Raw genomic sequence first — 18,048 nt, forward strand, 5'->3', positions numbered from 1 at the left:
AGGTAAGTACATTATCTGGAATATATAATCTCTACATACTTCTCCATGGCATAGGTCAGAAATCTTCGCAGATCCATTTTGGAGATCCCTCCAATCGGATTGATGTCAGCCGAGGAGCAGTCATACTTCGTTAGGTAACCGCGCAGCGACTCATCCACATTGGCGGAGCCTAGGACAAGCAAACCACCTGGCCTGTTCCTCACCCACAACATTAGCTGGGCAAAAATATAGGCCAGGACCATACGAATCCTCGATTGCATATTCTGCAGTGCCAGATTTTGCCGGGCACAACCTCCCTGCGTCCGGAATCGAGGCGTCAAACCCGTGACAGCATTAAATATGCCCAACAAGGCATTCACGGCCGAGTCAATGCTGATCTCGATGTGATAACTGCCCAGTTGATTTGCCAACTGGGCGGCCCTTCTCCTGGTTTCCTTGCTACTATTCACGCTGCCCATGTAACAGGTGACCAACAGTCGGTTGCACAATCCGGCGGCATTATCCGGCGTATAATCTGTATCGGCCAGAATCAAACGGATATCGTGCAGCACCTGGGCGTCCCCCAGTTGCACAGCCTGGACAATCTGCCGGCACATGGAGTGCACTATTGTGGCAGAGCTACTGGAATCGACACCACCACTGAGCGGTAGGAAAAATCCCCCTTGACCGGATCTTCTTAGATAGTCCCAGAGCCAACAGGCAGGTCCCAGAGCAATCTCCTCCTCTGGCGTATGAATTGGCCAATTAAGCGGAGGCGTTGACGTCTTGAAGATATCACTGTGCGTGGACATCTCGAAGTCGCAATGGATCCTTGGATAATCTGCTGCCGCCGCAGCCGCTGAGCAGCGGGATCTCAGGCTAACGCGATAGGCACGAATCTCCTCCAGATCGATGGTGGCCAGCGTGACCTCTACATCCTGCAGGGCAAATTGTTGTCCACGTGCCAGTATCTCACCGTTCAAGGCAATGGCCGAGCAGCCATTGAAGTAGACCCGCTGGCCATCACAACCACGAAGATTGCTAAAGAGATAGGCTCCTCCGGCCTTGAAGCTGGCATTTCGGATGAGATCGGTGGTGATGTGCGCCTTACGCAGTTCCATATAGCTGCCGGAGCTGTTTACTATCAGCTCCACACCTGCTAGGGACATCTCAATGTGCTTGCTACGCACATTCCACAGCTCCTCGCAGATCTCATAACCCAGACAAGTGTCTCTAGTGGCTATGACGGCATCACCAAACGGCACCGTCTGCTGTCCTGTATGTTGGGCAATCATTCGCGGCAGCACGAACTCCTCCGTTTGCAGAGATTTTGTCCAGGCTGTAAACCAACGGGATTCCCTATAGTTGCCATCATCGCACATCGCCATCTTGGGCCGGATGAGCAGGATCTGGCGATTGAAGAACGCCACCCGGCAATTGTAGGCCACATTTCGATGCATCACCGGCATGCCCACATCCACCAGCATATTCTCACTAGAAAGCATTAAATGGGGTTAATTAATGAAATAATCATAGCACTTTAAAGGACTCACCACATAGGCGACATCATCACCTCCAGAAGAACTTCCCACGAGTGCAGGAACGTGTCCGGCTCACGGAAGTGGTCCTCGCAACTATAGCCACTGTGGGAAAATTTAGATTAATTATTTATACAAAAAATAATATTAATATATAAATATTAAATGCGAAATTTGGTATCTTTCCCATAACTAACCTAATTATAGTCCAAATGCGGTAGAGCTTGTTTTCTAATTCTTATCAAACCTGCATTCACAGTTTGAAATGTCAAATATAAGCTAAGCTAATTCCATATTTGCAGTATTATTGGCCAAGTTATGAGCAAAATACTGTCGAGTACGGCTAAACACAGTGACTGTTTTATGCACCTAACAACCAAAACTTGACACCCCTATACTTGCTTTTAACATTATTGTTCTGATATTTTGGTGCGAGCTCTGTTTTGAGGGCTAGAAAACCAGAAAACCGATTTTTAACAGAAATTTGCATTATTATTTTCGGTTTTTTAGCTCTAGCTCGGTCAAAACAAGACGCACAGCCAAAAGAACGACAGTTTTGTGCTGCTAACGACAAATACTAACCACCCCTATCCCTCGTTTTTCGATTTTCGGAAAATGAATTTTGGCCCAAATTTCGCATTTTTGATAAGGGGTACCATCATCAAAATTTTCAAAAATGGGCCAAAAATGAAGTTTCCCAGATTTGAATGCAAACCAATTGGGAATCATGGCAATCAAGTTACGAGCCCTACGAGGTATTACATTCCTCATTTGGAGCATTTTTGGCTTCGCTATGGCCAAAAAACTGATTTTTTTGTGCTTAAAATCACGTATACGTCTTTCGGCAGCAGATAGCCCGGTTTTGTTGCCGTTTCTAAGCTGTAACTTTGTCAAAACAAGACGCACGGCTAAAACAGTGACTGTTTTATGCAGCTAAGAACCAAAACTTGACACCCCTATACTTGCTTTTATCATTATTGTTCTGATATTTTGGTGCGAGCTCTGTTTTGAGGGCTAGAAAACCAGAAAACCGATTTTTAACAGAAATTTGCATTATTATTTTCGGTTTTTTAGCTCTAGCTCGGTCAAAACAAGACGCACAGCCAAAAGAACGACAGTTTCGTGCTGCTAACGACAAATACTAACCACCCCTATCCCTCGTTTTTCGATTTTCGGAAAATGAGTTTTGGCCCAAATTTCGCATTTTTGATAAGGGGTACCATCATCAAAATTTTCAAAAATGGGCCAAAAATGAAGTTTCCCAGATTTGAATGCAAACCAATTGGGAATCATGGCAATCAAGTTACGAGCCCTACGAGGTATTACATTCCTCATTTGGAGCATTTTTGGCTTCGCTATGGCCAAAAAACTGATTTTTTGTGCTTAAAATCACGTATACGTCTTTCGGCAGCAGATAGCCCGGTTTTGTTGCCGTTTCTAAGCTGTAACTTTGTCAAAACAAGACGCACGGCTAAAACAGTGACTGTTTTATGCAGCTAAGAACCAAAACTTGACACCCCTATACTTGCTTTTATCATTATTGTTCTGATATTTTGGTGCGAGCTCTGTTTTAAGGGCTAGAAAACCAGAAAACGGATTTTTTAACAGAAATTTGCAATATTATTTTCGGTTTTTTAGCTCTAGCTCGGTCAAAACAAGACGCACAGCCAAAAGAACGACAGTTTCGTGCTGCTAACGACAAATACTAACCACCCCTATCCCTCGTTTTTCGATTTTCGGAAAATGAATTTTGGCCCAAATTTCGCATTTTTGATAAGGGCTCGGTCAAAACAAGACGCACAGCCAAAAGAACGACAGTTTCGTGCTGCTAACGACAAATACTAACCACCCCTATCCCTCGTTTTTCGATTTTCGGAAAATGAATTTTGGCCCAAATTTCGCATTTTTGATAAGGGGTACCATCATCAAAATTTTCAAAAATGGGCCAAAAATGAAGTTTCCCAGATTTGAATGCAAACCAATTGGGAATCATGGCAATCAATTTACGAGCCCTACGAGGTATTACATTCCTCATTTGGAGCATTTTTGGCTTCGCTATGGCCAAAAAACTGATTTTTTTGTGCTTAAAATCACGTATACGTCTTTCGGCAGCAGATAGCCCGGTTTTGTTGCCGTTTCTAAGCTGTAACTTTGTCAAAACAAGACGCACGGCTAAAACAGTGACTGTTTTATGCAGCTAAGAACCAAAACTTGACACCCCTATACTTGCTTTTATCATTATTGTTCTGATATTTTGGTGCGAGCTCTGTTTTAAGGGCTAGAAAACCAGAAAACGGATTTTTAACAGAAATTTGCAATATTATTTTCGGTTTTTTAGCTCTAGCTCGGTCAAAACAAGACGCACAGCCAAAAGAACGACAGTTTCGTGCTGCTAACGACAAATACTAACCACCCCTATCCCTCGTTTTTCGATTTTCGGAAAATGAATTTTGGCCCAAATTTCGCATTTTTGATAAGGGGTACGTACCATCATCAAAATTTTCAAAAATGGGCCAAAAATGAAGTTTCCCAGATTTGAATGCAAACCAATTGGGAATCATGGCAATCAAGTTACGAGCCCTACGAGGTATTACATTCCTCATTTGGAGCATTTTTGGCTTCGCTATGGCCAAAAAACTGATTTTTTTGTGCTTAAAATCACGTATACGTCTTTCGGCAGCAGATAGCCCGGTTTTGTTGCCGTTTCTAAGCTGTAACTTTGTCAAAACAAGACGCACGGCTAAAACAGTGACTGTTTTATGCAGCTAAGAACCAAAACTTGACACCCCTATACTTGCTTTTATCATTATTGTTCTGATATTTTGGTGCGAGCTCTGTTTTAAGGGCTAGAAAACCAGAAAACGGATTTTTAACAGAAATTTGCAATATTATTTTCGGTTTTTTAGCTCTAGCTCGGTCAAAACAAGACGCACAGCCAAAAGAACGACAGTTTCGTGCTGCTAACGACAAATACTAACCACCCCTATCCCTCGTTTTTCGATTTTCGGAAAATGAATTTTGGCCCAAATTTCGCATTTTTGATAAGGGGTACCATCATCAAAATTTTCAAAAATGGGCCAAAAAATGAAGTTTCCCAGATTTGAATGCAAACCAATTGGGAATCATGGCAATCAAGTTACGAGCCCTACGAGGTATTACATTCCTCATTTGGAGAATTTTTGGCTTCGCTATGGCCAAAAAACTGATTTTTTTGTGCTTAAAATCACGTATACGTCTTTCGGCAGCAGATAGCCCGGTTTTGTTGCCGTTTCTAAGCTGTAACTTTGTCAAAACAAGACGCACGGCTAAAACTGTGACTGTTTTATGCAGCTAAGAACCAAAACTTGACACCCCTATACTTGCTTTTATCATTATTGTTCTGATATTTTGGTGCGAGCTCTGTTTTAAGGGGCTAGAAAACCAGAAAACCGATTTTTAACAGAAATTTGCAATATTATTTTCGGTTTTTTAGCTCTAGCTCGGTCAAAACAAGACGCACAGCCAAAAGAACGACAGTTTCGTGCTGCTAACGACAAATACTAACCACCCCTATCCCTCGTTTTTCGATTTTCGGAAAATGAATTTTGGCCCAAATTTCGCATTTTTGATAAGGGGTACCATCATCAAAATTTTCAAAAATGGGCCAAAAATGAAGTTTCCCAGATTTGAATGCAAACCAATTGGGAATCATGGCAATCAAGTTACGAGCCCTACGAGGTATTACATTCCTCATTTGGAGCATTTTTGGCTTCGCTATGGCCAAAAAACTGATTTTTTTGTGCTTAAAATCACGTATACGTCTTTCGGCAGCAGATAGCCCGGTTTTGTTGCCGTTTCTAAGCTGTAACTTTGTCAAAACAAGACGCACGGCTAAAACAGTGACTGTTTTATGCAGCTAAGAACCAAAACTTGACACCCCTATACTTGCTTTTATCATTATTGTTCTGATATTTTGGTGCGAGCTCTGTTTTAAGGGCTAGAAAACCAGAAAACGGATTTTTAACAGAAATTTGCAATATTATTTTCGGTTTTTTAGCTCTAGCTCGGTCAAAACAAGACGCACAGCCAAAAGAACGACAGTTTCGTGCTGCTAACGACAAATACTAACCACCCCTATCCCTCGTTTTTCGATTTTCGGAAAATGAATTTTGGCCCAAATTTCGCATTTTTGATAAGGGGTACCATCATCAAAATTTTCAAAAATGGGCCAAAAATGAAGTTTCCCAGATTTGAATGCAAACCAATTGGGAATCATGGCAATCAAGTTACGAGCCCTACGAGGTATTACATTCCTCATTTGGAGCATTTTTGGCTTCGCTATGGTCAAAAGACTGATTTTTTTGTGCTTAAAATCACGTATACGTCTTTCGGCAGCAGATAGCCCGGTTTTGTTGCCGTTTCTAAGCTGTAACTTTGTTAAAACAAGACGCACGGCTAAAACTGTGACTGTTTTATGCAGCTAAGAACCAAAACTTGACACCCCTATACTTGCTTTTATCATTATTGTTCTGATATTTTGGTGCGAGCTCTGTTTTAAGGGCTAGGAAACCAGAAAACCGATTTTTAACAGAAATTTGCAATATTATTTTCGGTTTTTTAGCTCTAGCTCGGTCAAAACAAGACGCACAGCCAAAAGAACCACAGTTTCGTGCTGCTAACGACAAATACTAACCACCCCTATCCCTCGTTTTTCGATTTTCGGAAAATGAATTTTGGCCCAAATTTCGCATTTTTGATAAGGGGTACCATCATCAAAATTTTCAAAAATGGGCCAAAAATGAAGTTTCCCAGATTTGAATGCAAACCAATTGGGAATCATGGCAATCAAGTTACGAGCCCTACGAGGTATTACATTCCTCATTTGGAGCATTTTTGGCTTCGGTATGGCCAAAAAACTGATTTTTTTGTGCTTAAAATCACGTATACGTCTTTCGGCAGCAGATAGCCCGGTTTTGTTGCCGTTTCTAAGCTGTAACTTTGTCAAAACAAGACGCACGGCTAAAACAGTGACTGTTTTACGCAGCTAAGAACCAAAACTTGACACCCCTATACTTGCTTTTATCATTATTGTTCTGATATTTTGGTGCGAGCTCTGTTTTAAGGGCTAGAAAACCAGAAAACCGATTTTTAACAGAAATTTGCAATATTATTTTCGGTTTTTTAGCTCTAGCTGGGTCAAAACAAGTCGCACAGCCAAAAGAACGACAGTTTCGTGCTGCTAACGACAAATACTAACCACCCCTATCCCTCGTTTTTCGATTTTCGGAAAATGAATTTTGGCCCAAATTTCGCATTTTTGATAAGGGGGTCAAAATTTTCAAAAATGGGCCAAAAATGAAGTTTCCCAGATTTGAATGCAAACCAATTGGGAATCATGGCAATCAAGTTACGAGCCCTATGAGGTTTTACATTCCTCATTTGGAGCATTTTTGGTTTCGCTATGGTCAAAAAACTGATTTTTTTGTGCTTAAAATCACGTATACGTCTTTCGGCAGCAGATAGCACGGTTTTGATGCCGTTTATAAGCTGTAACTTTGTCAAAACAAGACGCACGGCTAAAACTGTGACTGTTTTATGCAGCTAAGAACCAAAACTTGACACCCCTATACTTGCTTTTATCATTATTGTTCTGATATTTTGGTGCGAGCTCTGTTTTAAGGGCTAGAAAACCAGAAAACCGATTTTTAACAGAAATTTGCAATATTATTTTCGGTTTTTTAGCTCTAGCTGGGTCAAAACAAGTCGCACAGCCAAAAGAACGACAGTTTCGTGCTGCTAACGACAAATACTAACCACCCCTATCCCTCGTTTTTCGATTTTCGGAAAATGAATTTTGGCCCAAATTTCGCATTTTTGATAAGGGGTACCATCATCAAAATTTTCAAAAATGGGCCAAAAATGAAGTTTCCCAGATTTGAATGCAAACCAATTGGGAATCATGGCAATCAAGTTACGAGCCCTACGAGGTATTACATTCCTCATTTGGAGCATTTTTGGCTTCGCTATGGTCAAAAGACTGATTTTTTTGTGCTTAAAATCACGTATACGTCTTTCGGCAGCAAATAGCCCGGTTTTGTTGCCGTTTCTAAGCTGTAACTTTGTCAAAACAAGACGCACGGCTAAAACAGTGACTGTTTTATGCAGCTAAGAACCAAAACTTGACACCCCTATACTTGCTTTTATCATTATTGTTCTGATATTTTGGTGCGAGCTCTGTTTTAAGGGCTAGAAAACCAGAAAACCGATTTTTAACAGAAATTTGCAATATTATTTTCGGTTTTTTAGCTCTAGCTGGGTCAAAACAAGTCGCACAGCCAAAAGAACGACAGTTTCGTGCTGCTAACGACAAATACTAACCACCCCTATCCCTCGTTTTTCGATTTTCGGAAAATGAATTTTGGCCCAAATTTCGCATTTTTGATAAGGGGTACCATCATCAAAATTTTCAAAAAATGGGCCAAAAATGAAGTTTCCCAGATTTGAATGCAAACCAATTGGGAATCATGGCAATCAAGTTACGAGCCCTACGAGGTATTACATTCCTCATTTGGAGCATTTTTGGCTTCGGTATGGCCAAAAAACTGATTTTTTTGTGCTTAAAATCACGTATACGTCTTTCGGCAGCAGATAGCCCGGTTTTGTTGCCGTTTCTATGCTGTAACTTTGTCAAAACAAGACGCACGGCTAAAACTGTGACTGTTTTATGCAGCTAAGAACCAAAACTTGACACCCCTATACTTGCTTTTATCATTATTGTTCTGATATTTTGGTGCGAGCTCTGTTTTAAGGGCTAGGAAACCAGAAAACCGATTTTTAACAGAAATTTGCAATATTATTTTCGGTTTTTTAGCTCTAGCTCGGTCAAAACAAGACGCACAGCCAAAAGAACGACAGTTTCGTGCTGCTAACGACAAATACTAACCACCCCTATCCCTCGTTTTTCGATTTTCGGAAAATGAATTTTGGCCCAAATTTCGCATTTTTGATAAGGGGTACCATCATCAAAATTTTCAAAAATGGGCCAAAAATGAAGTTTCCCAGATTTGAATGCAAACCAATTGGGAATCATGGCAATCAAGTTACGAGCCCTACGAGGTATTACATTCCTCATTTGGAGCATTTTTGGCTTCGGTATGGCCAAAAAACTGATTTTTTTGTGCTTAAAATCACGTATACGTCTTTCGGCAGCAGATAGCCCGGTTTTGTTGCCGTTTCTAAGCTGTAACTTTGTCAAAACAAGACGCACGGCTAAAACAGTGACTGTTTTACGCAGCTAAGAACCAAAACTTGACACCCCTATACTTGCTTTTATCATTATTGTTCTGATATTTTGGTGCGAGCTCTGTTTTAAGGGCTAGAAAACCAGAAAACCGATTTTTAACAGAAATTTGCAATATTATTTTCGGTTTTTTAGCTCTAGCTGGGTCAAAACAAGTCGCACAGCCAAAAAGAACGACAGTTTCGTGCTGCTAACGACAAATACTAACCACCCCTATCCCTCGTTTTTCGATTTTCGGAAAATGAATTTTGGCCCAAATTTCGCATTTTTGATAAGGGGTACCATCATCAAAATTTTCAAAAATGGGCCAAAAATGAAGTTTCCCAGATTTGAATGCAAACCAATTGGGAATCATGGCAATCAAGTTACGAGCCCTACGAGGTATTACATTCCTCATTTGGAGCATTTTTGGCTTCGGTATGGCCAAAAAACTGATTTTTTGTGCTTAAAATCACGTATACGTCTTTCGGCAGCAGATAGCCCGGTTTTGTTGCCGTTTCTAAGCTGTAACTTTGTCAAAACAAGACGCACGGCTAAAACAGTGACTGTTTTACGCAGCTAAGAACCAAAACTTGACACCCCTATACTTGCTTTTATCATTATTGTTCTGATATTTTGGTGCGAGCTCTGTTTTAAGGGCTAGAAAACCAGAAAACCGATTTTTAACAGAAATTTGCAATATTATTTTCGGTTTTTTAGCTCTAGCTGGGTCAAAACAAGTCGCACAGCCAAAAGAACGACAGTTTCGTGCTGCTAACGACAAATACTAACCACCCCTATCCCTCGTTTTTCGATTTTCGGAAAATGAATTTTTGGCCCAAATTTCGCATTTTTGATAAGGGGTACCATCATCAAAATTTTCAAAAATGGGCCAAAAATGAAGTTTCCCAGATTTGAATGCAAACCAATTGGGAATCATGGCAATCAAGTTACGAGCCCTACGAGGTATTACATTCCTCATTTGGAGCATTTTTGGCTTCGGTATGGCCAAAAAACTGATTTTTTTGTGCTTAAAATCACGTATACGTCTTTCGGCAGCAGATAGCCCGGTTTTGTTGCCGTTTCTAAGCTGTAACTTTGTCAAAACAAGACGCACGGCTAAAACAGTGACTGTTTTACGCAGCTAAGAACCAAAACTTGACACCCCTATACTTGCTTTTATCATTATTGTTCTGATATTTTGGTGCGAGCTCTGTTTTAAGGGCTAGAAAACCAGAAAACCGATTTTTAACAGAAATTTGCAATATTATTTTCGGTTTTTTAGCTCTAGCTGGGTCAAAACAAGTCGCACAGCCAAAAGAACGACAGTTTCGTGCTGCTAACGACAAATACTAACCACCCCTATCCCTCGTTTTTCGATTTTCGGAAAATGAATTTTGGCCCAAATTTCGCATTTTTGATAAGGGGTACCATCATCAAAATTTTCAAAAATGGGCCAAAAATGAAGTTTCCCAGATTTGAATGCAAACCAATTGGGAATCATGGCAATCAAGTTACGAGCCCTACGAGGTATTACATTCCTCATTTGGAGCATTTTTGGCTTCGGTATGGCCAAAAAGCTGATTTTTTTGTGCTTAAAATCACGTATACGTCTTTCGGCAGCAGATATCGGTATGGCCAAAAAACTGATTTTTTTGTGCTTAAAATCACGTATACGTCTTTCGGCAGCAGATAGCCCGGTTTTGTTGCCGTTTCTAAGCTGTAACTTTGTCAAAACAAGACGCACGGCTAAAACAGTGACTGTTTTACGCAGCTAAGAACCAAAACTTGACACCCCTATACTTGCTTTTATCATTATTGTTCTGATATTTTGGTGCGAGCTCTGTTTTAAGGGCTAGAAAACCAGAAAACCGATTTTTAACAGAAATTTGCAATATTATTTTCGGTTTTTTAGCTCTAGCTGGGTCAAAACAAGTCGCACAGCCAAAAGAACGACAGTTTCGTGCTGCTAACGACAAATACTAACCACCCCTATCCCTCGTTTTTCGATTTTCGGAAAATGAATTTTGGCCCAAATTTCGCATTTTTGATAAGGGGTACCATCATCAAAATTTTCAAAAATGGGCCAAAAATGAAGTTTCCCAGATTTGAATGCAAACCAATTGGGAATCATGGCAATCAAGTTACGAGCCCTACGAGGTATTACATTCCTCATTTGGAGCATTTTTGGCTTCGGTATGGCCAAAAAACTGATTTTTTTGTGCTTAAAATCACGTATACGTCTTTCGGCAGCAGATAGCCCGGTTTTGTTGCCGTTTCTAAGCTGTAACTTTGTCAAAACAAGACGCACGGCTAAAACAGTGACTGTTTTACGCAGCTAAGAACCAAAACTTGACACCCCTATACTTGCTTTTATCATTATTGTTCTGATATTTTGGTGCGAGCTCTGTTTTAAGGGCTAGAAAACCAGAAAACCGATTTTTAACAGAAATTTGCAATATTATTTTCGGTTTTTTAGCTCTAGCTGGGTCAAAACAAGTCGCACAGCCAAAAGAACGACAGTTTCGTGCTGCTAACGACAAATACTAACCACCCCTATCCCTCGTTTTTCGATTTTCGGAAAATGAATTTTGGCCCAAATTTCGCATTTTTGATAAGGGGTACCATCATCAAAATTTTCAAAAATGGGCCAAAAATGAAGTTTCCCAGATTTGAATGCAAACCAATTGGGAATCATGGCAATCAAGTTACGAGCCCTACGAGGTATTACATTCCTCATTTGGAGCATTTTTGGCTTCGCTCTGGCCAAAAGACTGATTTTTTTGTGCTTAAAATCACGTATACGTCTTTCGGCAGCAGATAGCCCGGTTTTGTTGCCGTTTCTATGCTGTAACTTTGTCAAAACAAGACGCACGGCTAAAACAGTGACTGTTTTACGCAGCTAAGAACCAAAACTTGACACCCCTATACTTGCTTTTATCATTATTGTTCTGATATTTTGGTGCGAGCTCTGTTTTAAGGGCTAGAAAACCAGAAAACCGATTTTTAACAGAAATTTGCAATATTATTTTCGGTTTTTTAGCTCTAGCTGGGTCAAAACAAGTCGCACAGCCAAAAGAACGACAGTTTCGTGCTGCTAACGACAAATACTAACCACCCCTATCCCTCGTTTTTCGAAAAATGAATTTTGGCCCAAATTTCGCATTTTTGATAAGGGGTACCATCATCAAAATTTTCAAAAATGGGCCAAAAATGAAGTTTCCCAGATTTGAATGCAAACCAATTGGGAATCATGGCAATCAAGTTACGAGCCCTACGAGGTATTACATTCCTCATTTGGAGCATTTTTGGCTTCGCTATGGTCAAAAATCTGATTTTTTTGTGCTTAAAATCACGTATACGTCTTTCGGCAGCAGATAGCCCGGTTTTGTTGCCGTTTCTAAGCTGTAACTTTGTCAAAACAAGACGCACGGCTAAAACTGTGACTGTTTTATGCAGCTAAGAACCAAAACTTGACACCCCTATACTTGCTTTTATCATTATTGTTCTGATATTTTGGTGCGAGCTCTGTTTTAAGGGCTAGAAAACCAGAAAACCGATTTTTAACAGAAATTTGCAATATTATTTTCGGTTTTTTAGCTCTAGCTCGGTCAAAACAAGACGCACAGCCAAAAGAACGACAGTTTCGTGCTGCTAACGACAAATACTAACCACCCCTATCCCTCGTTTTTCGATTTTCGGAAAATGAATTTTGGCCCAAATTTCGCATTTTTGATAAGGGGAACCATCATCAAAATTTTCAAAAATGGGCCAAAAATGAAGTTTCCCAGATTTGAATGCAAACCAATTGGGAATCATGGCAATCAAGTTACGAGCCCTACGAGGTATTACATTCCTCATTTGGAGCATTTTTGGCTTCGCTCTGGCCAAAAGACTGATTTTTTTGTGCTTAAAATCACGTATACGTCTTTCGGCAGCAGATAGCCCGGTTTTGTTGCCGTTTCTATGCTGTAACTTTGTCAAAACAAGACGCACGGCTAAAACTGTGACTGTTTTATGCAGCTAAGAACCAAAACTTGACACCCCTATACTTGCTTTTATCATTATTGTTCTGATATTTTGGTGCGAGCTCTGTTTTAAGGGCTAGGAAACCAGAAAACCGATTTTTAACAGAAATTTGCAATATTATTTTCGGTTTTTTAGCTCTAGCTCGGTCAAAACAAGACGCACAGCCAAAAGAACGACAGTTTCGTGCTGCTAACGACAAATACTAACCACCCCTATCCCTCGTTTTTCGATTTTCGGAAAATGAATTTTGGCCCAAATTTCGCATTTTTGATAAGGGGTACCATCATCAAAATTTTCAAAAATGGGCCAAAAATGAAGTTTCCCAGATTTGAATGCAAACCAATTGGGAATCATGGCAATCAAGTTACGAGCCCTACGAGGTATTACATTCCTCATTTGGAGCATTTTTGGCTTCGCTATGGCCAAAAGACTGATTTTTTTGTGCTTAAAATCACGTATACGTCTTTCGGCAGCAGATAGCCCGGTTTTGTTGCCGTTTCTATGCTGTAACTTTGTCAAAACAAGACGCACGGCTAAAACTGTGACTGTTTTATGCAGCTAAGAACCAAAACTTGACACCCCTATACTTGCTTTTATCATTATTGTTCTGATATTTTTCTGCGAGCTCTGTTTTAAGGGCTAGGAAACCAGAAAACCGATTTTTAACAGAAATTTGCAATATTATTTTCGGTTTTTTAGCTCTAGCTCGGTCAAAACAAGACGCACAGCCAAAAGAACGACAGTTTCGTGCTGCTAACGACAAATACTAACCACCCCTATCCCTCGTTTTTCGATTTTCGGAAAATGAATTTTGGCCCAAATTTCGCATTTTTGATAAGGGGTACCATCATCAAAATTTTCAAAAATGGGCCAAAAATGAAGTTTCCCAGATTTGAATGCAAACCAATTGGGAATCATGGCAATCAAGTTACGAGCCCTACGAGGTATTACATTCCTCATTTGGAGCATTTTTGGCTTCGCTATGGCCAAAAAACTGATTTTTTTGTGCTTAAAATCACGTATACGTCTTTCGGCAGCAGATAGCCCGGTTTTGTTGCCGTTTCTAAGCTGTAACTTTGTCAAAACAAGACGCACGGCTAAAACTGTGACTGTTTTATGCAGCTAAGAACCAAAACTTGACACCTCTATACTTGCTTTTATCATTATTGTTCTGATATTTTTCTGCGAGCTCTGTTTTAAGGGCTAGAAAACCAGAATACCGATTTATAACAGAAATTTGCAATATTATTTTCGGTTTTTTAGCTCTAGCTCGGTCAAAACAAGACGCACAGCCAAAAGAACGACAGTTTCGTGCTGCTAACGACAAATACTAACCACCCCTATCCCTCGTTTTTCGATTTTCGGAAAATGAATTTTGGCCCAAATTTCGCATTTTTGATAAGGGGTACCATCATCAAAATTTTCAAAAATGGGCCAAAAATGAAGTTTCCCAGATTTGAATGCAAACCAATTGGGAATCATGGCAATCAAGTTACGAGCCCTACGAGGTATTACATTCCTCATTTGGAGCATTTTTGGCTTCGCTATGGTCAAAAAACTGATTTTTTGTGCTTAAAATCACGTATACGTCTTTCGGCAGCAGATAGCCCGGTTTTGTTGCCGTTTCTAAGCTGTAACTTTGTCAAAACAAGACGCACGGCTAAAACAGTGACTGTTTTATGCAGCTAAGAACCAAAACTTGACACCCCTATACTTGCTTTTATCATTATTGTTCTGATATTTTTCTGCGAGCTCTGTTTTAAGGGCTAGAAACCAACTTGGCCCAACTTTTGAATTTCAAACTGAGAATGCAGTTTTGATAAGAATAAGAAAACAAGCTCAACGAGGTATTACCTTTATTTGGACCCTTATTGGCCAAGTTATGAGGAAAACACTGTCGAGCTTGGAAATACCAAATTTGAAACACTTTTACATATTATTTAGAATCTGTAGAAAGAATTTTCTGTACTTACCAAACCTCCAACTCCGGTCCCGTGCGATAGCTGGCGCCCATGTCCTTGGCCTCCAGAATGGACTGCAATATCCTCACCATATTCCCCTCGAAGTCCAGGGCCCATTGGTTCAGCGTGGACACCGCCACGGTTACTTTTCGTCCCATTTTGATGGCGTTTTTAGTTTTAGTTTGTGTTTTAGTTTAATTTATTTGTTTTCCACTGATTAAATCCCGTGTTCGGTTGGTTGGTTCGATTAACTTTGGTTCCTTTGTTGTTGTTACAGTTTCGCTTATTCTTATTGTCAGTTCAAAAAATCGGCAGTTATCAACTGAAAAATAGAAATGGAAAATTGCGAAGATAAGTGAAAGGTTTTCTTATAATTGTGGCTGTCCTGGCGGTAATGTACAATGCAGCTGCAATTAATTTGATGGCAGCGATTCAATTCGATGGACTACGTCGGCTCTCACGGCTTTTGGGTCTGTGTGGCATTGTTGATTGTTCGTTGTGTGTTGTTGTTATGGCCATAGTATCTGGGTTATTGATCAAACAGCCGCAGAGTCGCCGGTGGCAGCGGGTCTTCTACTATAATTTGGCCCGCTGACGTAGCCGGCATCTAAAATTAGAGCTAAGGACCAAAAACCAATGGCAACGGGACAGCGGCGGTAACCGGCGGATAATGCGACAGAGAGCCGCGAAAATCACTCAATTAACCCTCAAACTTTTCCAAAATTCAAACAAAAAAAAAGAAGCAAAAAAAGATTATGAGCCAAAAACTTGGCTAGAAGTTTTCTACTGCAGAAATTTTGAAAAAAAAACCTGAGTTGTTTCTATTTTTAAGACTATAGAAAATATTTAATAAAATTACTAAATTAAATATAATTTATTGTATTTCATGGACTGTCAAGTATTAAGAGTAAATCAAATATTTGTTTGGGTTAAGAAGTCTATTGTGGGCTTAACCCCAGGGCCAACAATTAACCCTCGCTAGTGTGTTGCTCTTCAGAAATTCCGCATCAAGTTGAGGAATTTCCGGTGCTTTAGCCACTTCCTTTCACACCCACACGGCCCACTTTTGCCCACTTACACGTGAGCATACCCCCGCTGTGTTTTTCCCCCCCATTACTTCACCTATTCCCTGCTGTTACCACAGCTCCATACATCATACATCATTCGTGACGCACTTTTGGCATTTTAAGCTGAAAAATTGAAAGCCGAACGAAAAATGTCTGCACTGTGAAAAAAGTTCTTAGTAAATTAATAATAAATAGATAGCTTTTTACCTTTCCTTCAAGGTTTTACTTTTTGAACATTTACTTAGACTTTTCACCATTTGTTGCCCTTAAAAATCTGCCAATCTCAAGCTAAAGCTAAAGCTTTAAAGTAAACATTTCTTTTCCACAATGTTGCAACACCCGCCTTCTGCCTCACTTAGCCAAAAAAAAAGGAAGAAGAAAACCTTATGCAAATTTACTTTGCCAGGCAACAAAAGTTTAAAACACGCAGCGTACACACACACATGCCACTACCCATACCCATGCATGAATGCATGAGGTGAAATTTCGCATAAAGTTCAGAGTTCATTTAGTTTGCCCGTAGAAGTCGCGCATATTTCATTTCTCCCAGTCTGATGGCTGACAGGAACACTCTGCCCAACCCAAATTGAAATCCGTATCCAAACTCAAGACCCCACATCACCTACCCATAAAAGTCTGACAAAGTTGCGTTTAGGATTTTTCGACGCCTCGGCGTTTGTGGAAATGTGTGAAGATGGACTGTCAGTTGCAGTGCTGCCAATTTTATTCAAATAACAAGAAAAGACGTCTGGGAAACTAGGAAAACTAGCTTTTTTCGAGATATGCACTCAAGAAAGAAAGTTTGTTGAATTCGCAAAGAATAAACTTATAAAAATTATTGAAAATATGTAGAAATATAGGTATGTAGCATTTAAGTTTTCATAGCATACTTTTTGGGATATTCAAAAGCGAAAAAGTGAAATTTATATATAAAACTAAAAGCTGTAAGTGTAACCAATTTAGGTATTAAAATAGCCATAATAACAACACTGGTCAGGTGTACGGGGAATGTGGGCACTGGTGGGAAGGAGTGGCAAATCGACATGCGAGTGTGTGTGTTTGTGTGCGAGTGTGCGTGTCGCAAGTGAAATGCATTGAACTTTGAACCTCGGCGAAAGGGCAAAGCTTCAGGGCAAAGAACAAAAGGCCGACCGTAGAGGTAAAGTGAAAAAGAAAAAAATATAAAAAAAAAACTGCAGCTGGAGAAAGCGGGAATGCAGAATGCAGAATGAGAAAAAACTTTTGCCAATTGGCAGCCAATTTTAATGGCACATAATCAGCAATGGCAGCAGAATGGATGGTATGTGGGGGAATCCGATAAATATGCCGCCAGTACATACGATTATCTTTATATAAGGGGTGTCGATTTCCAACGATTAATTTTTGTAAAGTAATAAAATATTAGTAATATTTCTTATTCAATATGTTATCGACCATTCTGATGCTCTAAAGCCAGCATTGACATGAATTCTAAAAATAAAATGTCAAGAAATTGCATAAAAATATTTGAAAAATTGTCAAAGAGATGTTATAGCCTTGCAGATTTTTTTACATTTTGTGAGCAATTTTATAAAGCCAGCTTAGGGTTATATAAAGATATATTCGTAAGTATTTCTGGAACTATTCTATAAATAAATCCTGATTTTTCTATCAATATTTGGTTATTATCTAGAAAAAGGACACACACATTCAGCAGCCTATATGATTTCAATTCCAGATGGGCTTTTAATCTAAAATATATAAAACAAAGATACAATATTCCAAGACTATGCCCTGAGGACACCCTGTTTCCCTATGGACTCGCATGTGCATTATGGCCCTAGGTGCTGGCACGCCAGGCGACCTGCACTTTGGGCTTGCCAGAGGATCCGGGACAAACGGGGGATGTGCAAGTGGAACTGGAAATGGAAGTGGGACTGCAACTGGAAAAAGTTGTGAGAAGACATGGACTGGGACTGGGAGAGTCATTGGCAGCGGCGCCGCATCCTGGAGCTGTGTTGCTGCCGCTTTCCGCTGATAGCTGCCACTAATGCAACTAATTCGCTTTGATTTGTTTGCCAGCCCGCGTCGCATTGTCACGAAGTGTTTCCCCCGTTTCCTTTACAACTTTTCCGAATTTTCCGGCTTTTCCGGGCGGCAAACGGATCCCATCCGGTGGCCAGTAGCCAGTTACCCGGTATCCGGCATTGGGCGCCGTTCACCGTTAACATTTGCCG

The 18,048-nt window shown here is 40.2% G+C and overlaps 1 protein-coding gene across 2 annotated transcripts in view; it reads right to left on the reverse strand.

Annotated features, from left to right (window-relative positions):
* Positions 1 to 18,048, reverse strand: part of LOC108102971 (glutamine-dependent NAD(+) synthetase) — a 46,788-nt gene that overhangs the window by 2,395 nt on the left and 26,345 nt on the right. For both annotated transcript variants that reach the window (XM_041819066.1, XM_041819070.1), the window contains exons 4-6: positions 14,778 to 15,087; positions 1,533 to 1,622; positions 40 to 1,473 (exon numbers count right to left, since the gene is read on the reverse strand). In XM_041819066.1, coding sequence (XP_041675000.1) covers positions 40 to 1,473; positions 1,533 to 1,622; positions 14,778 to 14,923 — 1,670 coding nt within the window. In that variant the 5' untranslated portion in view covers positions 14,924 to 15,087. The remainder of the gene's footprint in view (positions 1 to 39; positions 1,474 to 1,532; positions 1,623 to 14,777; positions 15,088 to 18,048) is intronic.

Source organism: Drosophila eugracilis, unplaced genomic scaffold (genome assembly GCF_018153835.1).
Source record: "Drosophila eugracilis isolate 14026-0451.02 unplaced genomic scaffold, ASM1815383v1 contig_124, whole genome shotgun sequence".
NCBI classification, from domain to species: domain Eukaryota; kingdom Metazoa; phylum Arthropoda; class Insecta; order Diptera; family Drosophilidae; genus Drosophila; species Drosophila eugracilis.